The 26,038-nt window shown below is 40.0% G+C and overlaps 1 protein-coding gene across 1 annotated transcript in view; it reads right to left on the bottom strand.

The window, feature by feature from the left end:
- ENTHD1 (ENTH domain containing 1) overlaps window positions 1-26,038 on the bottom strand; it is a 135,227-nt gene that overhangs the window by 37,241 nt on the left and 71,948 nt on the right. Inside the window, exon 4 of the mRNA XM_063115621.1 lies at window positions 24,594-24,717. Coding sequence (XP_062971691.1) covers window positions 24,594-24,717 — 124 coding nt within the window. The remainder of the gene's footprint in view (window positions 1-24,593; window positions 24,718-26,038) is intronic.

Genomic DNA, 26,038 nt, shown 5'->3' with positions numbered 1-26,038 from the left:
TATTAATGCCATTTTGCCAAGAGGCCACAGTTACAAATTATTAATACAGAGGGGTGATTTAAATTGCTCATTCATCTATTGGTTTAAAGTAGACAAGCCACTAAGTTAAAATGGATATTGAATGTGCAACTTAAATAACACTCTTGACATAAAAGTCTTAATATATTCTTTCTTAAGGTATATACATGAAACCCTAAATAATCATAATAAGTTAGAATAGCTGTAATCTTCCTATAATCTGTTAGGTGTGTGTGTATATACACAGTTCTAGGTTCTAAGAATTTCATAGCATCACCTATCATTTAACTGTAGTGTATATTATTCCAAAGTATTAAAATAAGAAAATATATTTGAAAAATGAAGCTATGAAATATGGCAAGTATATTTACTACTACTTTAACATAAGTTTAAAATAATGGTTTGATTGCTCATAGAAAAAGAGAGAAACGGACATGTATAAAGGCACTTTAAAAAAAAATCTTCAAGTGGGACAGCTAACGACTTTCATGCTATGAAAATGGTTTGTAATGAATGGATTACAAAATAGGTACAGGGTGCTCATTACTAAATTTTATACTGTAGTCAAGGTTCCGTCAATAATAAAAATCATAATTTCCCTCAACAGGCTATAGTTATAAAAGCTGAAGCTGAAAATGTCTTTGTGAAGCTGGTGATCAAGACCCATCTCCCAGTTTCCTGTCTTTCAGGTTAGAGTTAATTAGAACCTGGTCTCTGGCCTGCAAAGGTCCCCATGCTCTAAGGAGCACACTCCAGGCTGGGTGAGACCAGCCTGAAGGCACAAGTTTCTATGACTGTCAGACCAACCCTTACAATGACAATAAAACCATAGAAGGGACTCCAGAAGCGTAAAAATTTAAGCTAAATTGGATCAGAGGTTTAATTCTGACATGAATTAAATGTATGAAATGTCTGTGATGGTGCCTGGCACAAAGTAAACACTATCTAGTTACTGGGTACTGTTATGAAACAGTCTGAAAAAGTGGAATTCCAAGGAATTCCTGCCATGGCCCTGACTGGAAGTGGACGGGAACCTGAACAGACCAGGTGCTCTCCCTTCCCCCCAAGAAATGCCTGTGTTTATAGACCACAAGCATGACATGGGCCCCTAGTCCAGCGGACTCTCAGACAGCAGTATTTGAAACCAAGAGAACTGGTGTGCTGTGGAAAGATGACAGTGAAGAACTGTAGCTCTCAAACATTTTCTCCATTAGACTTACAGACCGAGAATAAACTTTACTTCAACACAGAGTAAAAATCATGCCTAAGTCTGTAACGCTGCAACAAACCTTTAAATATCATTTAAATCATGAATTTAAATGAAGATGAAGTGTTATTTATCATAAAGCTTGAAGGCTCTAGTATTCAAAATAGACCAAAAAGATACCTATTAAAACTTTATATCTTGGGCTGGCCCCGTGGCTCACTCGGGAGAGTGCGACACTGGTAGCATCGAGGCCGCGGGTTTGGATCCTAGGTAGGGATGGCCGGTGCGCTCACTGGCTGAGCGTGGTACAGACAACACCACGCCAAGGGTTGCGATCCCCTTACCGGTCAAAAAAAAAAAAAAAAAACCACTTTAAATCTTATACCATGATGATGGCTCTCTCTCCCGCATAACCCACACCTGTGTAGCCCTTGTTCTGCCTGACTCTGGAGCACAGGCCAATCCCAATGCACCAGGCCGCTGTGGTTGCACCACCAAAGCTATTGGTCAGCTTTTCTATCTCCCAGGCCAGAGTCAGATCCTGAGTACAACCCCAGGCATGAGTCAGGGACTAGTCCTCAGTGTCTCCAACTCCAGGGAACATATCTCAAAACCTCTCTTGCCAGGGTTGGGGTTAGTGAGTAGCAGTCTTCCCACTGCTCCCCCAAAGAAAGGCTGGGTAGAAACTCCAAAGCATAGCTCCTTCCCAAGAAATTTCATTATCTACCTCCTCACCAAATTCTTCCTCTTCCACCACAGTGTCCCTTTCTAATTTTTTCAAATGGTGTGGGGGCAGGGTACGTGATGAGGGGTAAGGGTGGGGATCAAGAGTCATAGGACAGGTTTCTGCCCATTTCCTTTAAAGAACTCCACATGTGGATTGGATGGATATCTGATATCTATGCTATTATTAGCACCTAAAGCAAAAGAGAGTCAAAAGTTTCCCATTTTAACATCCCAATGTCCATATGTAGCCTGGCAGAGTCTAAAGTTGATATATTAACCCACCATCTGAGACTTCAGAATCCTGTAGCTCTAAGTTACCCCTCCCTCTCCTCAGTTATATGTTATTACCTAGCATTTTAGTTACTTTTCTAACACCACAATTAGATGTTACAATTATTTTTTTAACCTGTGATTTTTCTTTTAAGCATCTTAAGCCTTATGATCATATAATTTACAAATCTGTGCCAATGGTGTATCGCCTCGATGTTAATTCTTCTGAGTTGGCGAAAGTACCATTACCAATCACACACATGCAGAATTCCATGGTCCTGCAGTCTGCCCTTTCTGCCGCCTTCTTAATGCCAGCAAAGATCAGTTTTTATTCCAGGGATGTACTTCTTGGGATTCTCCAAATATTCCATCAGTGTCTCCTCTCCCCAGATAATGACTTTGTTCTTGTTGGTGTCCATGTAAGAGAATCCAGGGGCCTGCCCTGTCTTCTGCCCAAATAGACCTGGAGATTTGGCCCAGTCTTGTGCCTGTTGCCTTCCTTTTCCATGGTGTGAAACTGGCCGTACTTCCCAACACAAATCTTTTTGCCTTTTTCAACATCACACATTTTTAATTCACTCTTTCATCGCACACGTTATGAAGGTCCCTGCTTCAAAGCTGACATTCTGCTCTTAGATGATATAATTATTTTATACAGACTATATTTGTTTAGACTTACCTAATGTTTATCAGTTTCTTTGCTCACTGTTCCTTCTTGCATCTTCCTTCTGAGATTATTTCCTTTTTCTGGAAATGCATGTTTACAAGTTCCTTTAGTGAGGGTCTGTGGTGATAAATTCAACTTTTATTTAAAATGTTTTTTTTTATGTCTTTATTTTGCCCTTGCTCTTAAAAGATTACACATTTTAGGTTGACAGATATTTTCTCTGAGAACTGTCTTCTGGTTTCCAATGTTGCTGTTGAGAAGTATGATGTTAATCTAATTGTTATTCTTTCATAGATAGTCTGCCTTTCCTTTTTTTTTTTTATCCTACTTGGTATATATTGTGCTTCCTATATCTTTGGATTCACGTGTTCTATCAGTTCTGAAAAAATTATTTCCCATCATCTCATTAAATATTGCCCCTCCTTCTCTCTGGGACTCCAATTGGCTATATTAAACTTCACTTATCATTTATATTTAACTTCTCTTTAATATTGTCTGCCTTCTTGGCCTCTTTGCTGCATTCTGGGGAATTTCTTCTGATACACACTCCAATTCACCAACTCTCACTTTGGTTTTACCAAAATGATTGTTTAATCCATCCATATTCACTGAGTTTTTACTTTCAATTTTATTTTTCCTTTCTGTAGGTTTTAATTGGTTGCTTTTCATATCTGTCTAGTCATCTGTCTCTTATGATTCTTTTTTTTTCTTTAAACATTTCATACAGAGTTGTTTAATATTCCGTAATTAATAATTCATATCTAAAATCCTTGGAGGCTAAATAAATCTGGTGTTTGTGTGACAACAGACTCTCACTTATACGGACTTATCCCATTATCTTTTTGGCAATCACTGATTGCTAAACATCATGTTTAGCTGAGGTTAATCTGTAAGAATCCTGGGAGTCTAAACTGGGCATATTTTCCTCCAGAAAGGATCTACATTTTTCTCAAGAGCCTGGGAAATACTGACCTAAAGGCAGTTTGACCCGCTAGACAACTCCAACTCACTGCAGAAGCCTAAGGCTCTACTTCCTCCCAGGCTCAAGGCTTAGGTTTCTGACTGTGATGCTGATATCAGGATTTGCCTTCAGGGAAACCTGCCTTTAGATTCGTTTACATTCACATCTCCCCCCTTTAATCATGTTTAGCTCTTGGGTTTATCTGTTTGTGTGGTTTTTGTTCCCTTTTGCCCTTAGAGATTTCCTTTAGCTCCCATGAAGCCAAGAATGCATTAAAAGGTATCTTTTATCCAGTGTCTAGGCTGCTTTGTTTGTTTTTTAATAGCAGAAGGAGTGTCTAGTCTACCACGCTGCTGAAAATGTAACAAGTCAGGAGTACAGTTTTTATCCTGGAGATAATGAAAACCCATTAAAGGCTGTTTTGAAGAAGTGACATGATCAGATAAACAGGAGTGAGGCTCAGGCATGGAGATCACTAACAAAGGTATTATAAGATGACAAGGGCCCAAAATAGGAAGAGAGATGACAGTTAAGATATGATTATCACAGAATTGTCACAATTTATGATTAAGTATTTCTGAATAATTTTTCTAAGTTTATAGGCAGCAAAGTACTGGTAACTATCATTATCAAGTATTAAGCACTCCTTTCTGGGTTTTTCTTTCTAAGTTACATGAATCAAATACCTGCAAGGAATCAAAACATCCTTTAAATCTCTATTTATTCAAAACATTTGACCTTGGCAAGAACCACAGCTGAGCTCTCTAATTGCTGTAGCCCTTTGCTTATCTTGTTCACATTGCATGCTGATCTAACAATACAAAAGAAATACCTGCTGGAAAGACTCTCTGAGGCATTTCTAGAGTAGCTTTGCAGTGCAAGAGCACTATCGCATTACACACACGCATGCGCAAATGCACACACGGAGGCACTACAACAAAATCTTCAGAAAGGAAAAGAACATATACGCAGGAGCCTCATCAACCTATCAGAAACTAGCTCGTTCACTGTCTACTTTGCCTAGTCCTCTAAAGCGTCCACACTCTGCTGTGTGGAAGATAGTAATAGGAACAGGAAAAAAATCAAGTACAACTGTTTACGTTTTGTTAAAACTGCTAATTTCAGGGAAAATGAACCTGTAGTTTGAACATATTGAATTGTAATAAGCAAGAAGGGCAAAAGATTAACTACTAGATTTCTCCTAGAATTTTATTAAGGGACTGGGCATGTTTGGTGATGACCTACATTCAAGTTTTGTTGCTTTTTTTTTTTTTAATAGTACTGGAATGCTCAGATTTCTGAAATGCACAGCAGCCATACAACCACCATCCACAAAGCACAGTTAGAATTTCCTTTGAATTAGGTTTCTTAAGGAAAGAGAGCCTGATTAAAGAAATAGGATAAACAATTGTCTAAGTTCCGATTTAGCTATTTTAGTGCACTGATATTCCATATTCCCAGAAGAGTAAATACAGGATGTTAAATGGATGTCTCATAGGCACCTCAAACATAACATCCAAAACATAGCTCTTAATATACCCGCAAGACCAGTTCTCTCCCCTGCCTTCCTCCTCTGAGTAAATGACACCACCACATACTTGCTTCCTAAAGGCAGAAAGCTAGGAGTCATCTTTGTTTCCAACACTCTGACAACCAATTATCAGGAAATCCTGGGGGCTGAAAATATATCTCAGATCTGCCCATTTTCCTTCATAGCCACCACCTCTGTCCTTAGTCATGGTCACCTACAGACAACAGAGCTTCAGTGATCTCTCTGCTTCTGTCTCCTTTCCCCATCCATTACTTCTCCCCAATTTATATTTAAGTATAGTAAATATAAATCAGATAATATCACTCCTCTGCTTCAAATGTTCTCCTTGTACTCAGAATTTAATCCAAACTCCTCCCCACAACATCTGCTGCCCACATGGTATGGCTCCAGCATGTCCTTCTCTGATCCCCTCTCACATCACCCTCCACCACGTGCTAGTGCTACGTTCCAGCCACACTGGCATCCTTGCAGTTCTAGGAGCAAGTGAACCTTGCCCTACCCCCTGGTCTCTGACCTTGCTGTTCCCTCTGCTTGCTGTGTTTCTTTCCAGGCTTCCTCCTCCTCGTAGCCCCTTACATCATCCCTGCATAGAGGCTTTCTCTGAGTGCCCTAATGAAAGATAACATTCCCATCATCACTTTATGACGCCCCTTGTTTATTTCCTTCATAGCATGTGTTACAATCTAGAATTATTTTATTTATCACCACAGCAGAAGCTCCTAGAGGACAGGCAGGGTCTGCCATGCTCACTACCAAAAATCCATGCCTACCACAGTGCCTGACAAACAGGAGAAACTCTGTATTTGTTGAATTAAAATCTAATTTCTCAATCTTCCCTTCTGGAATTTTATGATCATTTTGCAATTAACGGGTAGTTGTCAATATAAACTATTTCAGTTTATGCTCATGGTAAGTTGAACAATCTCTGGGTTTTGACTCTAATTTAGAGAGTTAATTTACTAAGGTGGGGTCTAGAAAGCACCAACCGTGCTGCTAATAAACATAATAGCAACACTCCTGCTTAGTACCAAAGTTAACAAATTATATGGCTTTATTGAGTAGAATTCTGTTTCACAATGAATCAACTACACTGAGCACTGCTTCTCTCTGTCCCATTCCATCTTTACCCTCAGGATGTCCCCAAGCTCCTGCTCTTCTCTCTCCAGTATTTTGCCAGTTTCCTACTCATTCAATATTCAATTTAACAAGGATTAGTTGAGAGTCTGCTCTGTACCCAGCACGGTGCTAGGACTGGGGATAGAGAGGGGAAGATGATGAGTGAAGTATTAACAGACACAGTCTCCCTCCCCACAACTCCACATGTTCCTGAATCCCCCAGGCACAGTCACCCAAATAAGACACTATTGCCCAAGAGGAAGTTGCACAATGGGTCTAGAGATGAAAGACTTAAATTTAAAACAAAGACTAACTTGTAACAGGGAAAGGTTTGGGAAGAATATTGGCTTAGAATGCGGGGAAAAGAAAACAAGCTAAGCTTCTACCGCAGACTAAGAATCTTCTGAGGAAGCTAAGCAGAAGCGGCAGCAAGAGGTGGACACTGGTGAGAAAGATCATACAAGTCTTGCATCCTGAGCCTGTCGAGGGCCACTCCTGGGAGCTGGGGAGGCTAGCAGGCAGGGGCCAGGAGTGGGGGCAGGATGGCCATCCATCTATCCAACAAGCATTTCCTGAGCACCTGCTATTAGCTGGCAACTGTTCTCGGCACTGAGCATCCAGCAGTGAACAAATAAGAGAAAATTCCTTTTCTCATGCTGCTTTCATTCTGAGGGTGAAGAGTCTCTCTACTTGTTTCCCAAGTGGAGCCTGGAAAAGCAAGCACCGTTTTAGAACACCCCTCTTCCCCTTCACCTCACAGCAGCAGAAGAGGACGGAAGCAGTAGAACAGAAATGGCAATTAGGTGGGTCTGGGAAGAGTTTCTGAGTGAGCTGCTCAGAGTCCCCATCTATGTGAGATGTGGGAGAAATGCCAGCAGTTCCTGGGGGTTAAAGAATTAGCTGCGAGAGGGTGGAAGAAATGGGAGGATCTCAAGATGAGGATAAGGAGGACGCAGAATGCACGGACTCACAACTTAAGACAGGGCAGGCTGCTAAGATATCAGTGGACGTGGACAGAGAGAGGGGGACAACTAAAGAACAATGGTGTCTGCCTCTCTCGGCAGAAGCCAGTGTGCAGAGGTGCCCAGCAACCAGGGACCAGGTATTTCCCCATCCAAAAGCCGTGATGCCAGGCAGGTCCATGAAACTTTGATGACATTCTCAAGAGGATACAGGGGAGAGGGAAATCCTGAATTGACTAAGTTTAAGATAGAAATGACTAAGAAAACAGAATAATAAAGTTATATTTTCTGCTACCAGAAATTTAAGATTATCTTGAATTACAGAAAAATACAGCTACTCCTTTTAGCACACTTGAGGTCATGGCTTGAAAATATCATGCCCACAACTCAAGCATGAGTAAGATGCCATCTCTGCCTTTGAGGGGCTCTTCCAGCTCCCTCAAAGCCCTCTCCTTTTTTCTCCCACCTCTTCTGATTCACCACTAGGACAGCCCCTCTGCCTGCTCTCTGCCCTTCCTCATTTGTAACCCTCTACAACCTACTGAGCTGGGTGACTACCCCAACATCTAGAAACTGGGGGAGTATTGATGCTGCATCTCTGGGCTCCTGCCAAACCAGAGATAGATCCTGGTTTCACACCAGACTTAAAGTGATATGAAAGGAAAAGCTAAATACAGTTAGGTGTCGCTTAACCATGGGGATATTTTCTGGGAAATGCCTTGTCAGGCTATTTCATTGTGCGAATATCACAGAGCGCACTTACACAGACCTAGATGGTATAGCCTAGACACCTAGGCTATTATATAATATAGCCTATTGCTATTAGGCTACACACCTGTACAGCATGTTACTGTACTGAACACTGTAGGCAACTGTAACTAAACATATCTAAACACAGAAAAGCTACAGTAAAAACATGATATAAAAGATTAAAAATAACACACTTGTACGGGGCACTTACCATGAATGGAGCTCACAGGACTGAGTGAGTGGTGAGTGGAAGTGAAGGCCTGGGTCATTACTGTCACTACCATAGATTTTAAAACACTGTACACTGACACGTCATGTGACATATGACTATAACTGACATCTGTGCCAGTGCCAATGTGCACATGCACTCCCTCACTATATCCTTGAACATTATTTCAAATTTGTGTTTTGAGCACTTCCTCCTTTTAAAAAGATTCTCTTTGGCTAATGTAACAATCAAGTGACAACTAGGGATGAGAAAAGTTCTACAAATTTTCAAAAGACAACTCTGCTGGTGGTGAACCTTGCCAGTGACCTTAGAGTCCTCCCATTGTGCTGCTCATGCTGCACTGCTTTTAAAACACTATGATGGATCTTCTTTGAAGACACTTTAAAAAGTACATGCAAAAATAGTAGAGAGAGCACTGTGAGGATGACTATTCAAATTTAGGAGCACTTCAAATGACAGCCAACATTTAATGGAGCACCTACTATGTGCTAAGCACTGGGTTAGAGGCAGAGACTATGATGATGAAGACACAGCCCTTGTCCTCAAATTATAGTTTAGTTGGTTTGACGGTGGGGAAATGATGGGCCATGGCACCAGCAGAACTGGCGCCATCTCTGGCACAGGCACAAGGTACCCTAGAGCCCAGAGGAGATGGAGCAATGATCGCCACCTCCACCATGTCAGGGAAGGCTTCCTGAGAGACATACACCCTAGCTGAACCCTAAGGATGAGTAGGGTTCAGACACATGAATAGGAATAGATGGTGGAGGAAAGGGGAGGGCTTTCCCTGCTGAGGAAGTGGAGTGAGCAAAGTGTGCAAGAACATGGTGTTTGGGGGAGATAGTTCACGAGACATGGCTGGACCATCACCTGTGAGGGGGAGGAAGTGAGAGGTGAAGCCGGAGAGGTGAGCAGGGGTCAGTCCATGAAGGAGCTTACCTGCCATGCTAAGGTGTTAGGGCTTTGTGCTGAGGGAGTGTCCCAGAGCTGTGACTTTAGAAATGTCCTAAGTCTCTAATTCTGTTTTGATCCCTGACTGCTCTTCCTAACTTGCTCACCTCCAAACCTTTCTTTACAATGCATCCATAGTCATCTTCTAAAGCAAGGACCTGGTTGTATCACACGCTTGCTTAAAACATTTCCAAGGCTCCCCATTATTTTTTGGACACAATGGAAACTCAACATGGCTTGTAAGCAGACTGGGCATACATACAACTTTGCCCAGGAAGCTTCGGGTATACATCCATTATCCTGGCATAATTATTCATTGTGCCCCCTTGTACTCTCAAAAGTATCCTGGTTTAGACAATAAACATATGGTCACCTTTACTGATAACACCTTGCTTGTCTCTCTGGCTTTGTCTGGTACCTCTCCTGCCATCCACTTCATTCTAAGGCCCTGCTAAGCTTCTTTTAGTCCTCTGCACCTGTCAACCTCTCTTGTGCACCACCATCCTGTTCCCCCAACCCCGGCCTCTCACACACTGTTCACTCCACCTAAAATATTCTTCTCTTCTCTCCTCACTTGGTTTGGTTCATCCTGCATAGTAGGCAAAACAGTATAGTGAACTGTTTTTCAAACTGTGGGTTATGACTGATTAGTCACATCCAATTTTAAAAATAATAATATAACTGACCAGAATAAAACAGATCAGAGTATACTATCAATAAATATTGTTTTGTGAAACTGTGAAACTCTTGTTTTTAGAAGTGCATGTGTGTGTACTGGGTCATGATATAAAAGGCATTTCTGACTCTGGGTGACACTCAAAAATCTTGAAACATGTCAAAATAGGCTGTTATCACATGAGCTTAGTCTAAATCCTGTCTCTGCTAGTTCCTAGCTCTGTGACCTTGGGCAAGTTATTAAACCTGTGTGGATTTTCTTCACTTATTTCCTAAGACTGTCATAAAGATTAAATGAATTAAAATGTTTAAATGTACACCCATCACAAACAACATCAGTGTTGGCCATGGTTATTATCATTACCCATCCCTTAGGTCCCAGCTTGGATGTCACTTTCTCTAGAAAGCCTCTGACCGTATAAGGCAGGGGTGGATGCCCTCCTGTGTGCTTCTGTGTCCTCTCCCTATCCTGATGCCTCATTTGTCTGATTAGACCTGATTAGGTCTGTCAGATCACTAGACTGGAAGCTACATAAAAGTAGGGATCTTGTTCATTACTGGATATCTAGCAGTTAGCACAGTGCCTGGCACACAGCAGGCATTTGGCACATTTTTGTGGGATGAATAATTTATTCACTCTTGGAAATATACAGCTGTTTGTTTCATTCAAATAAAAAGTCAACTTGGGACTCACACACCTGTGAGTTTATGGTCATTCTGATAAAGAACCTGTCACCTTAGTTTAGATTAAGCTTGATTCTCCTAATTTGCACTGTTGAGGTGGTTATATGACATTTTTATAATACACTCATTAGTAATGTAGAAAAGCATCTAGCTTGGATGGCTTCTTGACCTAAAATTCATAAGTAGTTCAAAAGTCAATGTCTTTGTCTTAGTCCATTTTGTGTTGCTATAACAGAATACCTGAGACTGGGTAGTTTATCAAGAAGAGGTTTATTTGGCTCATGATTCTGGAAGCTGGGAAGTCCTAGAAGCGTGGTGCCGGCATCTGCTCGGCTTCTAGTGAAGGTCTCGTGCTGCATCACAACATAGTGGAGTGGAAGTTCGGGAAGCAGGTACGTGCTTTAAAAAAAAAAAGGCCAAACCTCTCTTCACAACAACCAGCTTTCGCAGTGACTAATCCATGTCCACAAGAACTAACCTGGTCTTGAGAGAAAGAGATTAATCCATCTTAATGACTTAATCACCTCTTAAATGCATCACCTCCCAACACTACCACATTGGGGACTCTAGTGGATTGAATTATGTCCACCCATAACTCACTGAGCCTTGAATTTTGTCCCCCAAGTTTTATGTATTAGAAACTTGGCCCCCACTGTGACTGTTAAGAAATTGGGAAATCCTATTATGGCAACTAAAAGGTGGATCCTTGAAGAGGTGATTAGATTGTAGGACCGTGCAGTAGTGAATGGATTAAAAATGGTGGTCAGGGGCTGGCTCTGAGGGCTTTAAAAGAAGAGAGAGAGAAGAGTCTGTCTCTTTCTCTCGTTTGCTCTCTCTGCTCTCACTACTTCCACCATCTTGCAATGTGAGACCCCTCGGTCACTGTCACCACCACCAGATGGACTTTGGATTTCCTAGCCTCAGAAACTGTAAGCAATAAATTTCATTTTCTTATGAATCACCTAGTTCCAGGTATTTTGTTATAAGCAACAGAAACAGACTAATACAAGGACCAGGCCTCAATAAGAGTTTGGGTGGTGGGGAACAAAACATACTTAAACCATAGCAATTTCTTCATATTTCTTTTGATCATTACAATGATAAAAAAAAAAAAAATCTTGGCCACTGCATGATAAATAAGAGGTGGCATCTTTCAACGTAGTTACTGTCCTTCTAGTCTTTTAATTGACTTCCACTGCAAGTGACTGTGGCTTTGTTCTATCTACTCACTCATTTTGATGAAAGCCTTTAATAATAGTTTCATTTATGTCTGTTTTTCATGCATGATCATGCTTTCCCATATTTTTAAAGTAAAAAAGGGGGAAAATAAAATTTAAAAAAGGTTTTAATTGGACTTCTTAAATCAGACAGACACATAAGTTATACAGTATGTCAGATGCTGGTAAATGCTATAGAGAACGCAAGCAGGGATGGGGGAGGGAGTGCCAGCGGTGCTGTGGGGAGTGGTGGTTTTTAATAAAATGATCAGGAAAGCCTCCCTGAGACTGATAAATGATAATATGGATTCAAGCAGGATGTCTAAAACTTAAATGCCTTGGGGAAAGGTCTTATGATCTGATGTGGACATTCTGCTCCTAAGTGAAGAATCTGTGTAAATTCCTGAAATTACTGATGTACCAATTAATGCATAACCTACTGACTTTAAGTGAAACAATTAGCCGTTTTTGAGAGTAGCTGAGGCATAAAGTTCAATGTCTATTCTACATGTACACATTTTTAGCCTATGTTATAACCTGTGGCCAATAATTTTAACTTTTGTATTTTACCCACCAATAAAAACGGGACAACTCTGGCATGAGAAGTCTCCCTCCCCCTTTCAACTTTCCTATACATCTTTCCCACCTGTTATAGACTTTGGAGAATTTCCCAATTTCTGTTGGCTTGTGTTTCCCTGGCTGATCCTCAAGCCTGGCTTTCAATAAACTTTTATAATATTATTTCTGCCTTGACAGCCTTGATCTTGGTCCACAGGACAGTACCACCTCAGAAGGATGTGGGAAGAGCAAGAGCGTGAGCAAGAATGTGCCATGAGCGCAGGACTCAGGAGTGGCCTTCAGGAAAGACAGCACTTCTCCGGCACACTGGAAAGGAGATAGGACTATTGTGATGGATCTATTACATACAATGTACTCAGCCACTTTCTAACTGCCCTGGAGAAGACTCTGTTCACCAAGGCATTAGAAAAGTATATCGGGAGGGTGCACCAGCATCACTGAAGAGCTTATTGGTTGTCATCTGTAGGCTGGAGATGACCACAGGGAGGATGCAATGGAATTGGGTTCCCTGATCTCAGTAGGAATACTGGGGTCTTGGAGTAGTAAAGCCAGTTAGCAGTGCTTAACTCTTAGAGACAAGTGAGGCACAATAACTGCAGGAAGCCACAGCAATGCAATGGTACTTTTTTTTTTTTTTTTTTTTTTTAACTTTCAGGGACATGTGGTGGTGGCTAATGAATCATAGGATATATAGAAAACAGATAAGCAGCCCACTAAGCGCTGCCTGACATATGTAAGTGGAAAATCTAACTGGTGTCATCATAGGGGATTCACAGCCTCTTACCTAATTCCTAAACCTAAGGCAGTTCACAGAGGCAGAACTTCTTGATCGAGGGGAAGGTCAGATCCCTTTGAGGAAGAATCCTGTAATGCAGCCTCAGGTGTATATGGTAGATACTCTCTAAGCCTTCCCTAGAGGTATCTGAAGTCATTTATAATGACTGTATTTAGAAAGTGAAACACATAGACTTTCCAGGTCTTATTAGATACTGGCTCTGAACTGATATTAATTTCTGAAGATCCAAAAATGCCACTATAGTCTACTAGTCAGAGTAGGGATTTATGAAAATCAGGTGACACATGAAATCTTGGCCTAGGATCCACCTCACAATGGATTCAGTAAAACCACAGACCTATCTCTAGTTATTTCCATGGTCTTCAAAGGTATAGGGAATAGACACCCTTAGTAACTGGCAGAATCCCCATACTGGTTCCACCACCCATGGAGTTCAGGCTATTATGGTTAGAGGGACCACGTAGAAACCTCTATAATTGTATCCCCTTTCCACTCCATCCCCAAATCTTTCTGGGGAAATTAAAGAGTGTCACCATCAAAGACCTGAAGTTATAGGAGTGGTGATTCTTACCACACTCTAGTGTAACTCACGTGTTTTTCTGAAAAGACAGATGGATCGTGGAGGATGACTGCAAATTATTGTAAATACGAGCATACTTCAAACAGTTCATGGAAACTTTTAATTAAAAGATAATCCTTCCAGGAACTTTCTGAAGACCCCTCATATAATCAGGTGGTGATGCCAATCATAGCTGGAGTTCCAGTTGTGGCATCTTTACTAGAGCAAATCAACACAACCTCTGGCATCTAGTTTATAGCTGTCAGCCTAGAAACATTTTAAAATTCCCTATTAATAACAATAATTAGATTCAGTTAGACTTCATGTGATGGACAATAGCATACCTTTACCATCTTTCCTCATGGTTACATCAACTCTGCTATCTTCAACAGAGGCCAGAGGGACCTGGACTTTCTTAATATCTACCCCACAGAACATCACACTGGCCCATTACACTGATGATACAATGCTAACTGGACTTATGCAGGAAGTAGCTACATGCAGAAGGTGGTAGATAAGTCCTGGGAAAGTTCAAAGGACTGACACTTCCGTGATGATTGTAGAGTATTCAGTGGTCTGGTGCATGTCAGGATATTCCCTCTAATGTGAGAGACAAGTTGTTGCACCTTGAATTGCCCAATGCAAAAAAAGAAGCACAATAATCATGGGTCTCTGAATTTTGGAGGCCATAAGTAAACTCCTCTCACCATTTACTGCCAGTTTTGAGCGAGGACCAAAGCAAGAAAAGCCTCAGCAGCAGGTCCAGGCTACTGTATAAGCTGCCCTGATACTTCGACCGTACAACCTAGCAGAACCAATGGTACTGTAAGTGCCTGAGGCAGATGGAGATGCTCACTGGAGCCTCTGATGAGCCCCAGTAGGTAATCACAGAGCTGACCCTTATGGCTTTGGACTAAGGCCATGCCTTCTTCTGACTACAATTATTACCCATTTGAAAAACAACTCTTGGCTTGCTACTGGGCCCTGATAGTGACTGAATGCCTGACCACAGGACAGCAAGTGACTGTCCCCTCATGTAAAGGGTGTTATCTGATCTGAAGAACATAATATTGGACATACACAGCAGCAATCCATTGTTAAATGTAATGTCATTTAAATGTAATGTTAAATGTAATCCATTATAATGTCAAAGTAGCATATATGAGACCAGACGAAGCCAGTCCAGAAGGCCTATGTAAACAATACAAGCAGATGGCTCAGACTCCATAGGACATGTTCCCACTCCTTCACTGCCTCTTCCTCCACCTCCACATACAGCTCACAGAGAATTCCCTATTGCCAGTGAAGAGGGATAAGTACAGGACTGGTTTACAGATGAATCTGCAAGTATGCCAGCAATGTCCAGAAGCGGACGACTGCTAAATTTCAGCCCCATCCAGAAGTGCCACTGTAAGACAGGAAAATCCTCCTACTAGACAGAATTGCAAACAGTTCATCTTCACGCAGTACATCTTGGGAGGTATGAACCAACAGTAATTCATGAGCAGTGGCTAGTGATTGCTGATCAGGGACTAGGAAAAAATACAATTAAAAAACTGGTGACAAGGAGGCGTGTAGATGGACCTCTCAGGACGTGTACACAATGTGAAGATGTACATGTCCATAAAAATGCTTGCCAGAAGACATCCACTGTGGAGGCAGCTCTCAAAAATCAGGTGGGAAAAAATGCTGTATTTAGTGGTTGTCAATAATCCTCCTTTCCTCATCACTGCAGTATTGTTCAGTGGGCTCTGGCCACGCAGCAGGGATGCCCTCGATAGGCACAGGCACAACATGGACTTTCCCTCACTAGGGAGGGCCATCACGAATGCTGAATGCCCAAACTGCCAGGAGTGGAGGCTAAGACTACATCCCTACCAGAGAAAATAGCCAGTTATCTGGTGGCAGGTTGATTATATTGAACCCCTTCCATTATGGAAAGAGCAGTCTTTGCAGGCAGACACACACGTTCTGGGTGCAGGCTTTCTTTCCCTGCCCGCAGCCCTTCTGCCAGCACCATCAGTGCACTTACAGAATACCTTACCTATTTCCATTGCATCTCACAAACAGTCTTGCACAACTAATCCAGAGTACAAAAAAGAGCAAATATTGTCCAACTCTTTTTATGAGTCTAGCATGACCTCAATATCAAAATATGACAATGAGCCGGCCCTGTGGCGCACTCGGGAGAGTGCAGCGCTTGGGAGCGCAGTGGCACTCGGCGGGTTCGGATCCTATGTAGGAATGGCCGGTGCGCTCACTGGCTGAGCGCGGTGCAGGCGACACCACACCAAGGGTTGCGATCCCCTTACCGGTCACAAAAAGACCAAAAAAAATAAAAATAAAAAATAAAAAAATAAAAAAAAAATATGACAATGAGAATTTTAGAAAAGACAATCCTAGATAATTTCACTCATAGACAGAGACACAAAACTCCTAAACAAAACACTGGCAAAACAAATCCAGCAATATATGAGAGGGCTTCAAAAAGTCTGCGGAAAAATGAAATTAAAAGATAAAAATTAAAGAAGTAAATTTTATTTCTCAACATAAGCTCCATCCAGTTCAAGACACTTTTGTAAGTGTTGATACCAGCCATTTAGCTCATCCCTAACGAACTGAGGGTCCTGAGAATTTAACCATGTCAGTTCACTCTTTTTTACATTATTAACTGAAGAAAAATGGGTGCCCTTTAAAATTTTTTAAGTTTAGAAAACAAAAAGAAGTCAGAAGGAGCCAAATCAGGACTGTAAGGTGAATGTCCAATGATTTCCCATCAAAACTTGCAGGGGCTCAGGGGCGGCAGGCCCCAAACCTCCCAGTAGCCCCTTTTATCCCCCCACCACGGGATGAGCAAGAGAGGGAACTGGTAGGATTACTCCTGCCACCCTAGGGGCCAGGAGAGCCCGGGAGGAAGGTGAGCATGCTGCCCGCCTATTCAGCCCCACAGAGAGACATCCAGACGCGGCAGGGGTCCCGTCAAGCAGTTCCGTTTATTTTCACACAAGCACCTGCTTTTATAAGCATATGGCAAGGGGATTTCCTAACTTCAACCTATCATCTTAAAGGTCATGTGAACATGCATCTTGCTCTAATGCTTTGCTACTGCAATCACGCGTTGAGCACGAGCACGGAAATATCTTTTATCCGATAATTTTAAACTGTCTTTCCTTGGTCACGCCCCGGCGGCTTCCGTCAGGCGCCATCCTTATCTCTCCTGTCCAGGCGAATGTTTTCAGATTACATACGCCTATGTGGGTGAGCTCGTGGCTAGTTCTCTGTCCCAGAAGGAGGTGTGTGACCTCAACGCCCCAACAAAAACTCTCACAAAATTGCCCTTGTTTGAGAGGAATGAGCAGAAACATTGTTGTGGTGGAGAAGGACTCTCTCCTGAAGCTTTCCCAGGTGTTTTTCTGCTAAAGCACGGGCTAACTTTCTCAAAACACTCAGAATAAGCAGATTTTATTGTTCTTTGGCCCTCCAGAAAGTTGTCAAGCAAAATGCCTTGAGCATCCCAAAAAACTGTTGTCATGACCTTTGCTCTTGATCGGTCCACTTTTGTTTTGACTGGTCCACTTCCACTGCTTTGTCTTCAGGACCGTACTGGTAAAGCCATGTGTCATCTCCTGTTACAATTCTTTGAAGACATGTTTCAGGATCTTGATCTCATTTGTTTAAGATTCCCATTGAAAGCTCTGCTTTTGCCTGCAACTGATCTGAGTGCAACAGTTTTGGAACCCACTGAGCGGAGAGTTTGCTCTACTGTAATTTTTCAGTCAGAATTGTGTAAGCTGAGCCAATTGAGCTGTCTATCGTGTTGGCTATTGTTTCTGCTGTTAATCATCAATCCTCTTCCACTAGGGTATGAAAAAGATTCATTTTTCCTTGCAAATGGTCATTGGATGATTTGCTGCCTCAGGCTTTGCCATCAACATTATCTCGTCCCTTCTTAAATCATGGTATCTGTTGTAAACTGCTGATTTCTTTGAAGTGTTACCCCCCAAAACTTTTTGTAAAGCATCAATGATTTCATCATTCTTCCACCCAAGCTTCACCATAAATTTGATATTTATTCTGGCTTCAATTTTAGCAGAATTCATGTTGCTCTGATAGGGACTCCTTTCAAACTGATGTCCTATCCTTCTTATTGCCTCAAACTAGATCCTGTTCAGACATTTCATAACAAGTTACTGAGTTTATTTTGGTGCAAAAAATTTTTGAAATCCATGCATAGTTTTTTTCAGACTATGCATTTTCCATGAACTTTTTGAATTACCCTTATATATCATGGCCAAATTGAGTTTATTCCAGGAATTGAAGGTTGTTTTAATATTTGGAAATCAACTAATTTACAAAATAATGGCCCAAAGAAGAAAAACCTACAACTATTGACATAGATGCTAAAAATGAAGAAAAGTCAACAGATAGGATAACACTATTAAATTAGGAATGGAGATCTGCAAAAGCATACAGTAAACCTCTGTCTTAATGGCAAATTGCTGAAATCATTCTCTTTAAAATAGAAATCAAGCCTAGGAAGCCTATGATCAGGCTTTCATTCAGCACTGCGTAAGTAATTCCACCTAGTATGGCAAGTTAAGAAAACGAAACTCAAAGTACATAGTTTGCAAACAAAGAAACAAATCTGTCATTCACAGATGATATGATTTTCAACATAAGAAACCCAGAAGAATCTACAGATAAATTAGGAAAATTGGTAAGAATTAAGTTAGGTTGCTGGTTATGAAATCAATATACAAAAATTAATTCCACTCATTTTCACCATCAACAAACAGAAAAGGCAATTTATAAAATATCTTTTACAGTAGCAATGAAAACATATAAAGTACCTAGAACTAAAACTAACAAAAGATGTACAATACCTGAATGTAAAAAACCATAAAATAAAATACATTAAGGAAGAATTAAATGAATAGAATGATTTTATATTGTAAAGGTGTCACTTCCCTAAATTGATTTAAAGATTCAATGTAGTGCCAATCAAAACTCCAACAAGTTGTTTCCAAGAAACTTGACAAGCTTTCATGTGGGAAAGCAAGGGGTCAAAAATAGCCAAAACACTCCTGACGAAGGAGAAATCATCGAGAATTACTAAAAAGGTAGCATGATTAAAACTATTTATTAATGCAGGGCTAGTCACATAACTGATGGAACAGAAGAGAAAGCCCAGAAACAGATGCATGCATACGTGTGAACTTGTTTTAGGATACAGATGGCACTGCAGTTCACTGGGGAAAGGACAGACTTTTCAATGATGCTGGGACAGCTGGTTATCCATTTAGAAGTAAAATTGGATTCCTACCTCAATGATACACCAATATCAATCCTGGCTGCATTAAAGATTTAATTGCAGAAAGCAAAACTCTAAAAAATTTTAGCCTATACAGAATTATCTTTATGGACTCAGGACAAGGAAGAATTTTTTTAAATAACACAAGATACAAAAAGTAAAGGATAAAATTCTACCTCATTAAAATTCAGAACTCCTGTTATTCAAAAACTCCATACGAAGTGAAAAGAAAAGTCATGAACTGGAAAAACATTTATGAGATGCAATGCTTAGCCTCCAGAATAAAGAACTCTTACAAATTGATTAAGAAAAAGACAAATAACCAAACAGAAAAATGGCCAACAGACATGAACAGACATTTCACAGATGAGGAAACATGAATGAGCCATATCTATGGAATGTTTCAACATGTGAAAATACACTCAATTTCATTATAAAAATACTTTTGGGAACAAATGAGATACCAATTCTCACCCACTACATTGGCAATTTCTCAAAAATGACAAGAGCAAGGTTTGGTAAGGATATAAAGCAACTAGAATTTTGGAAGACAATTTGAAATCACTTAGTAAATTTAAAGATGCTCATATCTAACCATACAGCAATCTCACTCCCACTCTATATGCCCTAGAGAAACTGCTGTCCATGAGAACCAGGAGTCTTGTGCAAGTATACAAGTTCATAAACAGCACCGCTGCAATACAAAAAACTTGACACATAATACTGATGACAGTATTCCACAGGAGAATAAATACATTATACTATAGACATACAATGAAATACTACACAGCAATGCAAACAAATAACAGCCATATATACACATAGATGAATCTTAAGAACAAAAAATTGAGTAATAAAAGCAAGCCATAGAAAAATAAATTCAGAATGATTCCATTTACATAAAGTTCAAGAGCCTGTGAAACTAAAAAACGCACACTGTTTAGAGTATAAACATACGTAGTAAAACTATAAAGAAAAGCAAGGAATGAAGAACACAAAATTCAAGAGCATGGTTCCTCTGTGGGTGAAGGAAAGACAAATACCAAGTGCTGGTGAGGGCATAAGGGACTGAGTCCTCCCCTGCACTGCAGGCCACAGTGTGACAGCAGATTCCTGTGAGCCCACAGAGGGCAAAGGCAAGGGAGAAAAGGAGGAGAACAGAGGATGTACCAGAATAACTTTCCTACTTTATTTTTGCCTGGGGCTGAAGTTGCCAAAATCATAACATGGAAATGAGAACCATCTGTTGACAGGATAAGTTAATGAACCGGACAGAATTTACCAACAGAAATTCAGAATAACATATTTTAGGATCTTCATCGAATCATGGAAAAATATAAATAAAAGCCTTCTTTATTTGAGCGGAAAAACAATGTGATTTCATCCTCATTTATAATAGTAAAAATACAGAAATAGCCTAAGTAACCATTAATATAATACTCATTAAATAAAATAGGATACATTAATACTATGGTATACTATTATAATAGTTGCAAAAAATTAAGTAGACCAGAAACAGAAAAATGGATCAATGAAACATAATAATTGTTAAACAGATACTATTTAGTATACTATGGGTTAAAAAGTCATTTCAAGCAGTAGAGAAAAATGGACTAGTCAATAAATGTTTATATAATTGGCTGCCCACTGCCCCTATCTAAAACCATTCACGAATTCTTTAAATCCAGATGGATTAAAGAACTAAAATAATTAAAATAAAATATGGATGAATATGTACTATGAACTTAGTATATAGGGAAAGTTGCCTTAAAAACCCAAAAAACAAAAACTATGAAGGAACAGAGGAATAAATGTGACTATACAAAACATGAAACTTCTACAAAGACCCCATTAAGACCGTTCAAAGACAATTTACACACAGCCTGAAATATTTACAATATAAATAACAGAGAAAGTATTACTAACATATAATTTAAATGAACAAACAATCCTAAAGGAAAATAAGTTAATTATATAAATAGGCAATCCAAAGAAGAATAGAAATATCCAATCAATATGCAATTACATGCATATTATATGCATTTATACTACAAATATGCAAATTATACCAACCATGTAATGCAAGTTTTATCCAAGTGATTAGAAATATAAGATTCGAAAATATCAAGTGTTGGTGAGAATGTGAATGAATAGGTTATGAGAGTACCTACTGCAAGCTAGAGTGTAAACTGATATTAATATTTTGAGGAACTATTTGGCAGTATCAATTAAAATGAAAATGGGCATACATTATGACCCAGGAATTCCATTTCTAGGAGTCCACCCTAAAAAAATCACTCACATATGTGCACAAGGCTATTCACTGAAGCATTATTTGTAATAGCGAAAAATATAAAATGCCAAAATATCATCTAACAGCAAGGGAATAATCTATAATATTCAGGCATTATAGGAGTCAAAAATATGTATATATGGTAAATCTCTAAATGCTGACATACATTGAAGGATAGCCAAGTGATATTCTTAAGTTTAAAAAACCTTTCGAAAAATACAGAATAATGTTCTAAAACAATAACTATGTTCTAAAATTAAAGTCAATTCTATATACTTCTAAAGGTACACATGCCGATGTAAATGCACTGAGAAAGGTCTATAAAGTAACAACCAAACTGATAATAGTTAATTCTGGGGAGGGGACTGTGTTGGGGTAAGGGATAGTCAAATGGGGTTTTAGTTTTATCAATATTGTTTGAATTTTTAAAAATAAGAGTATATTCACTTATTACTTATAATAATTTTAAAATAAATAAAATATAAAATAGTTATGATACAAAATTATAAACTCTATAATAGGGGTATGGGCAAAGTCCTGTGGGAACATATTGAAAGAAGAAATTAGTTTATAGTGCAGAAAGATTTGTATGGCAGCTGTGACATTTTTGCTGGGCCTTATCTAGCATTTATAATTTGGTAGAAGACTGCAGCAGATTATACTTTTCAAAAGTGACTGTACCAACATACATCACATCCAATATGCTTTTCTTTCAATATGACATTGACACTCCTCCATAGAGAGGTGGGAATCTATGTCTCCTCCCTCTTGAAATTGGGCAGGACTTTGTGATGCCTTCATGAACAGAATGGGGCAGAAGTATCACAGCATGACTCCTGAGATTATTCAGCTTCTGCCTGGTCCTTTCTTTCACAAGATGTTCACCCTTGGAACCCAGCCACCATGCTGTGAGGAAATCCAAACTAGCCCACCTGGAAAGACAACATGAAGAGGCTCACGTGGAGAACTGAGGCCTCCAGCTGACAGCCAGCATCAACTGCCAGACACATGAGTGAGTGAGCCTTCAGATGATTCCTGCCCCAGTCTTTGTGTTCCCCAGCTGAGGCCCAGATACATGTGACAGAGCAGAGAAAAGGCATCCCCACTGTGCCCTGTCCTAATTCCTGACCCAGAGAATCCATGAGCAAAATAAATGATTATTTTATGCCATGAAGTTTTAGGGTAATGTGTTAGACAGCCAAAGTAACTGGAACAAAGACACTGTAAAGTAAAAAAACTACACAAACAATGGAATGTCACAGAGCATCATGAGTATTGGTAGTTTGGGGTGACAAGGAAAAAAATGTTGGCTAGAACCAGACTATGAAAAGTCTCATATGACAGTATGAAAAATTAGACTTACCTACTGCCAGTGGAGAATTGTTGAAAGTTTTTAATCTGGGAAGTAAAATGCTAAGAGCTGCTTTTTAGCAAGATATCTCTGAGTCTAGGGCCAAGGAAAGATTGGAGAAAAGAAAGACTTAAAAATAGAAAAAGCCTCTCTGATTAAGATAGGACCTAGCCAAGTAAATGCTGGATTGCCAGGCTACTCATTTTGAGACTTTTTTCTCTTTAGGGTTGCCCCTGATGCTCATTTACACTAAATTTCACTTCTGTTAAAATGTTAGGAGGGAAAACATGCTGACACAAAAACCTGCCACAGATGTTCATAGCAGCTTTATTCATATTGGCCAAAACTGGGAAACAACCAAGATGTCCTTCAGTAGGTCAATGGATAAATAAACTGTGATACATCCTATTCAGCACTAAAAAGAAATGACCTATCAAACCATGAAAAAATATGGAGGAACCTTAAATGCATATTTCTAAGTGAAAGAAACCAATCTGAAAAGGCTACATACATACTGTATGATTCCAACTATAAGACATGCTGAGAAAGGCAAAGCTATGGAGACAGTAGAGAGATCAGTGGTGGCTAGGGGTTCGAGGGGAGAGAAGGATGAACAAGAGATACACAGAGAGTCTTTAGGGCAGTGGAACTATTCTGTACAATACTGTAATGGTGGATACATGTCATTACATATTTGTCCAAAACCATAGAATGGACAACACCAAGAATGAACCTTAATGTAAATTACGGACTTTGGGTGGTTATGATATGTCAGTGTAGGTTCATAAATTGTAACAAGTGTATCACTCTGGTATGGAATACTGACAGTGGGGGAGGCCATGCCTGTGTGCAGACAGGCGGTATATGGGAACTCTCTGTACTTTCCACTCAATTTTGCTGTGAACCTAAAACTGCACAAAAAAACAAAGTCTATTTTTTAAAATGTTAGGAGAGAAAAAGGTTAGAGATGTGTTAGAATACAAAAAAAAAAAGTTTTTCTTACTGCTCTTCTTTCAAGCTTCTGGATCTGTTTACTTAAAGATACTAATAAGAACATTTCATTCTCATCTTGGCAGAAGACCTTCCATCCTACTTTCTGAGAAAATCAAGAGGAAGAATGTATTGAAATTTGAGAGTTCACAGAGAACAGAGACTGGAGGGAGCAGCTCACAGTGAATCAATCAGATCCTAAAGGATCTTGAGTAGCAGCAGAGCCAGCAGGAATACAATAGTGTAATTTACTGGAGTACAGTTTTGTATAATTTTATACTGTTCCTTGCTCTAATGTTAATTATTCAAGAGATGATTAACCATTTTGTGGGATACTATGCATCTTGCCTTTTCACATTTTTGCTTAATGCCTATTTTTGAAAAATGTCATAATTTAAACGATCAGAAAAAAGTTAATAAAAAGGAAAGGAACTAAAATTAATTTTCTGCTTTTTTAATCATTTGTAAAAAATTTAAGGCTTGCAGTTAATTTGTGAAATAAAACCATGAAGAAGAAAAAAGGAAAATCGGAAGATAAAAAAACTCTGAAACAAATGGTAAAATAAGATAATAGGACTATGTGTGGGTTGAATTTATCCACGTCAGTCCCATCCTTCATTATCAAGGTTTTTACAAAAAGCCAAGTGTTGCTCTACTTCACAAAACAAAACCCAATAAAAAACAATTCCTGCCCAATGGTTCTTGTTCATGTTTCTCTAACTAATTTACCTGCCTCCGAGGGATTACAAACTTCTGCTCCCCCTTCTGACACCCATGTAGCTGCAGCGGAAACGGGAGGAGGTACCTCTGGTAAAAGTGGCTTTGGATCATCATCATAGAACAGCATCAGGTCCTGACAGAAAACGAGAACACGAGAGTTGAGAAAACCAAAATTAATTTCACTGGATGGACAATGTGTCTATAAGTGCTAACATCATCATAAAACCATTTTGATTTAAGTAACTGAGGGGGTTACACTCTCGGCTCTGCTCTCTCTGCTTCCACCATCTCACAATGTGAGGGGTCACTGTTGCCACCACCAGATGTGTTCCTTGGACTTTTGACTTCCCAGGCTCAGAAACTGTAAAAAAATAAATTTCACTTTCTTATGAATTAACCAGTTCCAAGTATTGTGTTATGAGCAACAAAAATGGACTAATACAGAAAATTGGTATCAGAGACATGTGGTATTGCTTATAACAAATACCTGAAAATGTGGAAGCAGCTTTGGAACTGGATGTTGAGGAGAGGCTAGAAGAATTTGGAGCAGACTAGAAAAAGCCTAACTGCTGGTGGGAGTCTAGAAGATAAGAAAACCAGGGACAGTTTTAGAGATCGGTTAAATGGTGGTGACCAGAATGCTTATGGAAATACGGACTGAAAAGACCATTCTAAGGAGGTCTCAGATAGAAATAAGAAGAAGTTTATTGGAAACGGGGGCAAAGATCACCCTTGCTATTAACTGGCAAAGAATTTGGTTACATTCTGTCCATGCCCTAGGACTCTGTGGAAATCGGAACTTAGGAGTTGTGAACCAGAGTATTTGGCAGAAGAAATTTCTAAGCAGCAAAGCATTAAGGAAGCTGCATGGCTACTTGTAACAACCTACCCTGAGTTATGGCAGCAAAGGCATGATGTAAAGCCAGAATTTATAAAAGGGAAGCAAAGTGCAAAGATTTGGAAAATTTGCAGCATGGCTATGCAGTAGAGAAGCAGAGAGCATTTTCAGAAGAAAAATGCAATGGTGGTAAGAAGATTAGTACAAAAGAAAGGGATTATCAAGAGAAGAGGGAAAAGGCCCTGTAGGCATTGCAGAAGCCTCTGGGGCCAACCCTTTCATTTCAGGCCCCAAAAGACCTAGGAAGACAGATGGTCTTGGGGAACAGGCCTAACGTGCCCTCCATGAGCTCACTGCCCAGGACCACCTTGGGATGCTGCTTCCTGAACCCCTGATGCTCCAGCCATGGCTAAATTGGCCCCTGGCATGGCTGGACCTGCAGCTTTGAAAGATACAAGCCAGAAGACTAGGTGGCATCCACATGGTGTTAGGTCTGCAGGCTCACAGAATGCCATAGCTGTGAAGGCTTGGGAGCCTCCACCCTGATTTCAAAGGGTGTATGGAAAAGCGGGGGCCCAGGAAGAGATCTGTCACAGGGGTGGAGTCACTGCATAGA

This window comes from Cynocephalus volans, chromosome 12 (assembly GCF_027409185.1).
Source record: "Cynocephalus volans isolate mCynVol1 chromosome 12, mCynVol1.pri, whole genome shotgun sequence".
Classification (NCBI taxonomy): Eukaryota; Metazoa; Chordata; class Mammalia; order Dermoptera; family Cynocephalidae; genus Cynocephalus; species Cynocephalus volans.
Note: the sequence above shows the minus strand (reverse complement) of the source record. Positions and strands in the feature narration are given on the sequence as shown.